We start from the raw sequence: 11,056 nt of genomic DNA, 5'->3' as shown, positions 1-11,056 counted from the left end.
AAACATAATATTTTTTTTTTGCAGAATTGGTCCAAAAATATTATTTCAATTTGAGATAATATCAACATTAAACATTTCCGAAGAAATGTTCGGTATTAAAATTTTTTCAAAACTTGCGATGTCATAACTGATACAAAACATAAGCATAAATAGATCTTACATTAATTTATACTAATCAACTATATCTCCTTTAATCTCTTAGTGAACGTATCTCCACATCGATACATGTGATACAAATCAACTGAGCGAATCAGGTTTGGAAACCTGGTGAGACACATGGGGTTTATGCAAAGTTCTCCAAGTGTGATTTCTGGTTGCGGGAGGTCCAGTTCTTAGGACATCTTGTTAACCAGGAAGGGATACTGGTCGATCCGGCCAAGGTTGAGGCGGTGATGAGTTGGGAGGTGCCGAAGTCACCCTCTGAGATCAGGAGTTTCCTTGGGTTGGCAGGGTATTATCGGAGATTTATCAAGGACTTCTCCAAGATCGCAGTGCCACTCACCAGATTGACCCGGAAGGGTGTTGCTTTTTCATGGGGTCCCGAGCAGCAGACCTCCTTTGAGTCACTTCGCCAAAGGTTGTGCAAAGCCCCGATATTAGCTCTCCCGGAAGGGATGGAGGATTTTGTAGTATATTGTGATGCATCGATTTTGGGGCTGGGAGCGGTGCTGATGTAGAGGGGGCATGTGATAGCATATGCATCGAGGCAGCTGAAGCCTCATGAGACGAGATATCCCACACATCATCTAGAGTTGGGGGCAGTAGTGTTCGCCCTCAAGATTTGGCGTCACTACTTGTATGGGGTTCGGTGTACGATATACACGGACCATAAGAGTTTGAGGTACTTGATGGATCAACCCATCCTAAATATGCGGCAGAGGAGGTGATTGGATGTGGTCAAGGATTATGATTGTGAGATCCTGTACCACCCAGGCAAGGCTAATGTGGTAGCCGATGCGTTGAGCCGCAGGGCGGAGAGCACTCCACTGCGGGATGTATGTTTGAGATTGACCGTGATAGCTCCGGTACTGGATGTCATTCGTGGGGCACAGGCCGAGGCTGTGCAACCGGAGATGCAGAAGAAGGAGCGGGTCGTTGGGTTGGTTTCGGAGTTCGTTACGGATGGACGAGGGCTTATGACTTTTCAGGGTCGGATTTGGGTACCGTTTGTGGGCGGTACGCGTATTACTTTGATGGAAGAGGCTCATCGGTCGAAATTTTCGATCCATCTGGGGGCTACAAAGATGTATTTGGATTTGAGGAAAGAGTATTGGTGGCCCTGTATGAAGAGGGACGCCGTATGGTTTGTTGAGAGGTGCTTGACCTGCCGTAGGGTTAAGGCCGAGCACCAGAGACCACATGGAAAGTTGCAACCATTGGAGGTTCCCGAGTGGAAGTGGGAACAAATCACCATGGATTTCATCACCAAATTGTCGAGGACTGCCAGAGGAGTTGATGCAATTTGGGTGATTGTGGACAGGTTGACGAAGAGCGCTCACTTCCTTGCCATCAGTGAGAGTTCTTCAACGGAAAAGTTGGCAGAGGTGTATGTGAGGGAAGTGGTATCTCGGCATGGGGTGCCGATCTCGATTGTTTCGGACCATGATGTGCGTTTCACTTCCAGATTCTGGAAGAAATTTCATGAGGAGTTGGGTACTAGACTGCATTTTAGTACCGCATATCATCCCCAGACAGACGGTCAGAGTGAGCGGACGATTCAGACGCTTGAGGACATGCTCCGAGCATGTGTGTTGGATTTCGGGGGTAGCTAGGATGCGTATTTACCCTTGGCAGAGTTTTCCTACAACAACAGCCATCATTCGAGCATTGGTATGCCACCCTTTGAGCTGTTGTACGGGAGGAGGTGTCGGACCCCCATTTGTTGGGGAGAGGTTGGGCAGAGAGTGATGGGTAGTACAGAGATCGTGCTTCAGACGACAGAGCAGATTCAGCAGGTCAGACAGAGGTTGTTGACCGCCCAGAGCTGACAGAAGAGTTATGCGGACAGACGTCGATCCGAGCTTGAGTTTCAGGTCGGCGATCTCGTTCTCCTGATGGTCTCTCCTTGGAAAGGAGTGATCCGATTCAGGAAGAGGGGAAAATTGGGGCCCCAATATATTGGTCTATTCCGTGTGATTGCGAGGGTAGGCCGGATAGCCTATCGTTTGGATTTACCAGCAGAGTTGGGGCAGATTCACGACACTTTTTATGTGTCGCAGCTGAGAAAGTGTATAGCCGATGAGTCGGCAGTGGTTCCATTAGAAGATATTCAGGTGGATGCGAGCCTGAATTATGCCGAGAGGCCGGTGGCCATCAGAGATCGGAAGATCAAGGTTCTGAGGAACAAGGAGGTACCCTTGGTGTTGGTTCAGTGGCAACATCGGAAGGGATCAGAGATGACCTGGGAGCCGGAGCGTGAGATGCGTGAGCAGCATCCGGAGCTATTTTTAGAGCGAGACTTCGAGGGCGAAGTCTAGTTCTAGTGGGGGAGAGTTGTAACAGCCCGGATTTCCAGGTATCTTTTATGCTTTCAATTTTTGATGTTTTGTGAGGGGACTCGGCGAGTTGGAGCTCAGACTCGCCGAGTAGGATCGCGATTCTGGACGCGGGTTCGCGCCTGGACTCGGCGAGTCCAAGGTATGGACTCGGCGAGTCCGTGCTGTTTAATGAAACCCTAATTTCTTGGGTTTAGGACCTATTTAAAGGGCCTTATGGCCGTCATTTGTGCTCACCAGTCCCTTGAGTGAAACCCTAATCGAGTGTGAGCGTTTGGAGCAAAGAAGGAGGCCATTATTGATCTTGGAGGTGTCATCTTGCAAGTGAAAGGGAGGATCAGCTAAGGGAAAGCAAGAGGAGCCACTTCCTGAGAGTTTGGGGTCCAAAACATCACATTTGAGGTAATATCTTCGAGCTATCCTCTGCTATGTTGATGTTTACATTGATTTAGGGCTTATTGAGCCCTTTTGTGGCTAGATCTAGTGCTCCCTTGGTCCCTTAAGCGATTTAGACCATAGATCTGGACCCTTGGAGGTCTAGAGTGTCCCTTTGCCCAAGCTTTTTGTGAATCAATGGAGGTTTTGGATTGGAATCCTTATGCCTTAGGTTAAAATGCCATTTATGAGACATGGGGTGTGTTATGAACACCAAGATAAGGACTTTACGTGATGAATCAGTCTAGGAAGGCCAGATCTATGAATTGTTGGAGCAGATCTGACCTTAGAAGCAAGTTTGAGTGATTGCATGGCATGGACTCGCCGAGTCCGACAAACAGACTCGGCGAGTAGCTTGAAGATTGCCCTTAGATCGCCTAGTGAGTGGTCCAGTCGAGTCATAGGTTGACTCAGTGAGTCAGGGCGAGTTAGAGAGGGTTGACAGGTGGTCTGAGTTGAACTGGGACTCGCCGAGTTGTTCTTGAGACTCGGCGAGTTGAGTCGGAGTGGCCCCGCGATTCTTCCAGGTGGAACTCGTCGAGTCAGGGGGAGTACTCGACGTGTCAAAAGGGAATCCTAGAGAGTTGGTGAAAACGTCTAGACTCGCCGAGTCGCCCTAGTGCACTCGCCGAGTCCGGTCAAAGTTGACCGTTAACCGTTGACCAAGAGTTGACTAGTGTTGACTTAAAAAGGGTAGTCAACCTTAGTGGTAAAAATGTTAATAAGAGACGTATGATGATATAGGGAGATTGTAGCTCGGAGGATCGAGCACGAGTGATTTCGGGATTTGCTAGCTATCGATATTCACGAGGTGAGTCTTCTCACTATACTATACCCGGAAGGGTTTTGATTGTGTGACCGGAAGGTCGGATATGGTATGAGACATATGTGCTATATGTGATAAGTTAATTGTTATATGTGCTATGTATGATATGCTTGATATGGGCCGGAAGGCATTATGTTATGGGCCGGAAGGCGAATATGTTATGGGCCGGAAGGCGTTGTAATGTGGACCGTAAGGTTGGCGTGGGTAGGACCGGAAGGTTTACCCAGCAGGGACGGAAGTCCCCTGAGACACATGGACCGGAAGGTCAGGGCCTGGAAAGGCGTACGTGCGTAAGTTGTATTTTGGGGAACTCACTAAGCATTTATGCTTACACTTGTTGTGTATGTGTTTCAGGTACTAGCGAGGACCGTGGGAAGGTGCCGGCGTGATCTGTACACACTGATGGATGATTTATGATCTTGGGATTTATATGATTTGTATTATGACATGATACGTTGGATATTTATGCCTTGTTTTGGATGAAAATACATTTTTAGAAATGAAAAATTTGTTTTAAAATTTCCGTTGTTACACTGTAAGGATAGAGTATGCGCAAAGTAATTTTGGGGTACGCCGATCATAGATCGTACGCCCATCGTAATTTTGGTACGCCCAACATCATTATGTGGGTAGCAAGCAAACACATATGTAAATTTTAAATCTTTAAAAATTCATAACTTTCGCAGAGAAGCTCCGTTTTTGACATTCTTTATATCAACGTGTAGCTATTGACGACATTTACAACTTTCGTTTAGTCTCCATTAGCTAAATTTGAGTTTATTTATAAAGTTATATTTTAATAGGATTAAACTGTTAAAGTCCGTTAAAATTCATAATATTGTCATCTGACGTCCGTTTTCGACTGTCTTTATATCGTTGAACTCCAATTAACGAGATCTTCAATTTTTGTTTAGATTGGTGGACTAAAAATCGACCGATCTAAAATTCAATTTCTGAGCTGTATACTGCTATGTTGAATCTTAAAATAATCATAATTTCCTCTAGTGAAGTCTGATTTAGACGTTGTCTATATGCACACTTTTGGTTTAACAACTATTATAACTTTTGTTTAGACCACTTAGGCTAATAAGTAATTTAGCAAACATTTATTTTTTATGATACGTAGAGTTATGTCAGTTTAATCACGAAATTTCGAAGAATCATAATTTTTTCACACAAAGTCGAATTTCAGTGTGTGTATATATATATAATATTTTATCAAAAAATCATTTTTAACGCTTATTATCTATAAATTAACCGGCATGAATTTGTGGCTTTTACATTTTTCTGGTTTGGTTGTGGTTGATATGTCCCTTGTTGATTCAAGAATTTGTGTACCATTATTTAGGTCGTGATTCACTCATGATGGGCTTTGGTTGTGGTTTCTTGGCTTCCGACCTAATTGAAACGGGCCGATATTGGACTACCTTGGATAACTGGCCTGGGTACACGATTAGGCGGGGAAGTTATCGGCCCTCTTTTATCTTTTTAATTATTAGAATATAAAATTAAATATTAGAAAAATATAAAAATAAAAAATAAAAGGGTATAACAGTATTAAGAATTTTGGAAGACACCATATCCATATACAAGCAGCCCAAAAGCACTACTCATTAATTTTTTTAATGGTTTGGAGCTTTTAAATGAAAAAAAAAAAATAAAACACATACCATACGAACCATTTTTTTACAATTTTGTCATTGATTATTTGTAGTACTATCTAATGAAACTTTAATTAACATTATTTTATTTCATAAAAACTAAATTATCATAAAAAAAATGTTGGACCTTAAAATATGAATTGATTTATTTAAATCTTTTTCATTTTTTTTTTTCATATAATCATAAATAGTCCATGATGGCAATTTTAATAAATCTGGTCAATATATTAATAATATAGTATTGTACCATTTCTAGTAAACAAATTTCAAACTACTAACTATTTAATTAGTACATTTTACATCTACCATCTTTTGGGTATACTACTAAATGGATATATAAATTATATAGGATTAAAATAGAACCAAGAATACGGTTTTCTAATGGTATTCCATAGAGGGGGAATATTCGTCTTCCCACTAGGTATATAATTAGTCGAATAGGGTTTTACTTGATTGGTGTGTATTAATGTACACATTTGCAATTGTGATAAACTTTTTATACACAAGTAAAAGCCTTATAAAGAATCCAGATGAACCAGTAGATTTAATTAAGAATCATGAAAAGACTGCACACAAACAATGCAAAATGTTGTAACTTAACTTCAAACATTGCGATGTATTAAATTCGACAACCAAAGATTTACATGAACTTTATAGCCCTACATATATTTATCTTTGGCTTTGAAAAACCAAAAAGTGCATGATGATAATATCCACAGTAGCAGCATAACAACGTACGTACATGATTCAATTATAACACAACTATATAATTAGGTTAAAAAAAACCAAGCATATGTCCAATTCCTCAATATCCCAAAAGTGATTACTTTTTGCCTGCTTTTCAACGAGACATCCCTCCAGGAACTGTAGGTGGTACCATGACTCCACCGCTTTGTTGTATTTCGGGAGATTGATTTCGCCACCCAACTCCTGAAAAAAAAATTTGGTGCACAAATGAATCAACATAATTAATTAACAACAAAATGTTCGAAAGAAGACAAATTCAGATATAAACGTTACCTAGTTGCATGTTGAAACCATGAGCCTGAAGTTCACGATATTCTTGACACAAGGCGCATGGTTCACATATGAGATGAACAAGAATGTTTATGATAGGGTCATTAGGCAAATTGTAAATTTGTGTCATCTTTATCCTGTAGTAAGCCGACAACAGACATCCGCATCCCGTCAAGTACATTATCCCAGCATAGAGCGCCGCGTATACAAAGCAAGCTTTTACACAAATTAATTAAAAACGTTATGACTTAATAAAAGTACTAAACTTTGATCGTTTTTAAGTATTTCTTGAAATGAAAACTTACTCTGTTGTCCCCTATCAATCATTTCTGCGATTTGTCCATAAGTAACACAAGGGGCGAAAGCAGTTATGACAACTGTTGACAAAAAGTACATCAGTTTGTGATCTAATGAAGAAGCTAAAAAATACAAAACATGAAAATGTGTATATATGTTAAGGTGATGATATATATGATTAGACTTACGAGTTGGGAGATCATCAAAACATTCAAAAAGGCCGGTGGACCAAGTAGGAATCTCGCCTTGTTGGGGTGGAACCCCAACCACATACTGGCCGGATTGTTGTGGTGCACCACCACCTTTGCTGGAGTCTGAGTCAGATGCGGGTGGTGGATTTGTGGCGGGTTGGGAGTCGGATGGTAGAACCATGGGAGCTTGACCAGTTGTAGTTTGAGGAGTCTTCTCCTTTTCGTTTGGGACTGAGGAATTCATCTCAAACTCGATTATCCAATAGACTCAATTATCCAGAGACAAGGGATTGATTGGATAATCGAGTCTAATTACCCTGAGAATTGGTTTGCGATTAGTGCAATGAATGTATCTCTTTATATGATTCTCATGGATGATTTTAGCCATTGCTATTCATGCATTGATACGAAAATTGTTGCATGTTAATAGGGTTTGATAAAAGAATTTAGTGGTGGAGACTGGATGATGTTGTAAATGGACCAGAATTTATACCATTTTCGGTTATGAAATTCCAATTTGTGATAATGTTTCACAATCTTTTATTTATCTAAAAAAATTAACAATCAACATATGGCAAACCTTGTGGTCATTCAATGGACCCAAATCTGATTCGATCGAATCGGTTTTAATATTCTTCATTATTTGATCATATAATCATATATCACTATAAAACAAGGTGCCGTGTATTACACAAGTTTTTTAAAGAAAAAAATTAATATATATTGGTGAGCATTACAATCATACAGTTGGGAAAAAAATTGTTCCAGATTTTCAGTTGTCTATGTCAATGATTTAGTAGTATAATTGACTTTCCTTATATGTATTTTAAAGCAAGTAAACAATAATACTTGGTAAAACAAAATAAATTCTAACATTAATAAAGAAAACACATCGCATGAGACATAGCAAGAAGGTTTTTTGGTGGTTTCGACAAAAAACCAAAAAAGAGCAAATATTTTTACTCCAAATCCAATCGTGAAAAAGAGCCAGTTTACTGATTAATTCCTGAAAAGGACCAAAATACCCTTTAGTTAGCCCCTCAATTCTACTCATTTTGTCTTTCGTTTTCTAGCTTAGCCAACACAGAAACATAAAAAAAGATTAGAAATGTCTATTTTAACAATAAACCAAAAAAGAGCATATTCCAACCTCAAGGAAAAGACCAGAATGCACTCGTGTGAAAGGCCATTATGAAACAGTAAAAGAGTGACCAAACAATATATATATATATATATATATATATATATATATATATATATATATATATATATATATATATATATATATATATATATATATATATATATATATATATATATATATATATATATATATATATTCATTTCAACTAAGCGCAAGACCAAAAAAAGTAGTTTTACTCTAATAATAACAGAAAATTGTGTTTCATGTGGGATTTTTAACAACAAAATAAATCTTTTTTTTCATAAGATTTTGGAACTGATAACTGGTCTTGGTTATTTTTTACACCTTCGAAAAAACTAATTCTCACATAAAAATTCCCAGTGTAAAACCAAAAAGTGAATTTAAAATATGTAAAAAAAAATAAAACTTTGAGCAATTTATAACAAAAAAAACCAGTTATACGCCTCATATATAATTGAAGTTAATGGTATGATACCACACACAATCCAAGTTGTCCTAATACCATCTATTAACCAAATAAACTAATAAAATTAAAAAAATCAACATCATAACCGTTGATTAACATTTCAATTTTGTATGGTGGACATGCTATGGAGCAAGTTCGAACGTGATGTTGCAAACAAATTCTTTCAAGAAAATGTGATAACATATAAATGACATTGTACTTATACAGACTTTACAAATTCGATTTTGGAAAGGATATGAATATTTGATTTGTAATTGTACAGAATCTGTGAATGAAAGAAACAATGAAACGTATCTCAAAAATACGTGTTTTTAAAAAGGAATGATTGAAATCTCTACTTGACAATTGAGAATCTTGATTTTGAATTTCATACATTGCCTAACAATTTACATTAGAATTAAAGGATTAGTTAACAGTGTTTAAAATTAAGTCAACTTTTATATTTTTAGATTAAAAAAAAAAACAAAACTAACAGAATTTGCTAAATGGATTTAAAAGAAAATCTAAAAATAGAAAAAATACCATGTGTCATATTGAATAAAGGTGATGACAAGTGGCAGATTTATTTACATTTATTAGAGAGGATAATCCATTTTAATGTTTTGTGTTTTGGGGGTAAGATAAACCATATCCTCGCCTAATCTGTCGACCCTGGGACATGAAACCTGTTCCCACTGCTAACTTGATGAACAGGGTCGGTCCGTTGGTTTTCAATGCCCAGGGCAAAATAATTAAATCATGCCCCTATATTTTAAGATATATATAACAAATAGTTATGAACGAAATAAATGAAATGTAATAACTAAAGAACAAAATAACTAGCAAATAATTAACAATTAAATATGTTATTTTATTTTAGAAAATATTTATCAACATACCCACTTTGGTTTCAACCATTATGAAACAACCTACCTCATAAAAAAGTCAGCAGCAAGCTGGACACAGATACAATGTGTTCAAGATTAAATGATAGTACATCAATTACTCAAAATATACATAAACATTAAAGTTTGAAAGAGAGAACATCAATTTGAGAGGTAATTAGTGTAGTATGTTTGGTAGTCGAATCTTCAACCATGAAATAATAGCAATCAACTCTTAAATCATCAGTAAAAAATACCAATCAAGTTTTGATTTGATTGTAATAAGAATAACCAATTACCAACACTTACACCACCAATCCTTTTAAAAGCCAATATGATAAAATCAACCATTAAAACGAACCAAGGGCATAATGGTCAAAACTGTAGATTTAACACTTCACCAAAGCAAAAAAAAACTTCTAGGAAACTCATTAGAAATCTGCAATCATCAAGGGACGAATAAGTCAATTTTCAAGGAAATTTCCCAGCATTATCAATCTAAAATACAAGATTACGAGGTGCAAGAATGTCACTAAACCACCTTTGTCATTCCACCAAAAAATAACCACAAGGCATCATCAGCACCACCAAAGAAGCGAAAGTAGACCAAAAGTAGCGTGAAGGGTAAAACAGTCAAATAGCCCAAACAACATCAGTCTTCAAACTTACAAATTAGAGAGATCAATACAACTAAGAGCAAAGTTATCCAATAAAAACCAGCAGCAGTCCATTAAATCAATCGATGATCAAGTATGAGGGGAAAATTGTGTGAAATAGTCACGTCTCCTTGGTTCCCTAATTCACATGAAGCAAGACGTCTCTTTGTCTTCTGATCTTGGAACTTATTGATGCGTGCTAGTTTTCTTTTGCCGATGTGGTAATAAGTGATAACCTACACTGACTTGGACTTCGTGGATCAAAATTTGGGTCAAAATAATATCATACCTATAATAAGTGGACCAAATCTGATGCCCCTATTATTGTGATGCCTTGGGCTGTGGCCCAGCTCGCCCAATCCTTGGGCCGGCCCTGTTGATGAAGATTCATACGGGTAATTCTACATGAACTCCATCTCATTAGTAATTTTATTTTTTTGTTTTCATTAATGTTTTTTTTTGTTTTTATTCTATTTTGTGTTTGTTTTCCTTTTATTAATATTATTTCATTTATTATTATTATTATTATTATTATTATTATTATTATTATTATTATTATTATTATTAACAATAATATAAATATAATAATAAAGCAAAATTACTTTAAGTATCATCGGATATACCGACAAATTAAGTATTATAATTGTGTGGTGTATTACGCGTATTATGCTGAACATAAGCATTGAACAATATAAAATTTTATCATCTACTAGAACGTTTTGATATGTATGTACATAGTATACTAGAACGTTCTTAATTTTGCAATGTCATTTTCCATGGAATCTTACATATGGTATCAGAGCTTAATCTTGAAGGTTTAAGAACTTTTTCAAGAAAATGATTCTAAATGACAATTTGAACTCATGAATCTTACATCGATCTTCTCGTGTTGTAGGTATTATGTTTTGAAATGAATTCTTGTTCTAGAAATTGAATTTTATTCTTTGAATCATTCAAATTCGATTTTTTCTCTCTAGAACATTA

General features: G+C 37.3%; 1 protein-coding gene across 1 annotated transcript; it reads right to left on the bottom strand.

Moving 5' to 3' along the window:
• Positions 1 to 6,004: 6,004 nt before the first annotated feature.
• On the bottom strand, positions 6,005 to 7,248 carry LOC111886715 (protein PLANT CADMIUM RESISTANCE 3). Its single transcript, XM_023882957.3, has 4 exons — positions 6,920 to 7,248; positions 6,740 to 6,811; positions 6,438 to 6,650; positions 6,005 to 6,347 (listed from the first exon to the last, which is right to left on the bottom strand). Exons 1-4 carry the CDS (start codon positions 7,164 to 7,166, stop codon positions 6,259 to 6,261), a joined length of 621 nt encoding a protein of 206 aa, XP_023738725.1. The 5' UTR covers positions 7,167 to 7,248; the 3' UTR covers positions 6,005 to 6,258.
• Between the last annotated feature and the right edge of the window lie 3,808 nt (positions 7,249 to 11,056).

The sequence above is a fragment of the Lactuca sativa genome, chromosome 8 (assembly GCF_002870075.4).
Source record: "Lactuca sativa cultivar Salinas chromosome 8, Lsat_Salinas_v11, whole genome shotgun sequence".
NCBI lineage: Eukaryota > Viridiplantae > Streptophyta > Magnoliopsida > Asterales > Asteraceae > Lactuca > Lactuca sativa.
Note: the sequence above shows the minus strand (reverse complement) of the source record. Positions and strands in the feature narration are given on the sequence as shown.

Bases quoted from the DNA above. Each gene is read 5' to 3' on its own strand.
- LOC111886715 (XM_023882957.3), bottom strand. From the start codon at position 7,166: ATGAATTCCTCAGTCCCAAACGAAAAGGAGAAGACTCCTCAAACTACA. The intron at 6,812-6,919 runs GTAAGTCTAATC...TTTTGTCAACAG, and splicing joins TTTTGATGATCTCCCAACTC to TTGTCATAACTGCTTTCGCC. The intron at 6,348-6,437 runs GTAACGTTTATA...TTTTTTTTTCAG, and splicing joins TGGTTTCAACATGCAACTAG to GAGTTGGGTGGCGAAATCAA.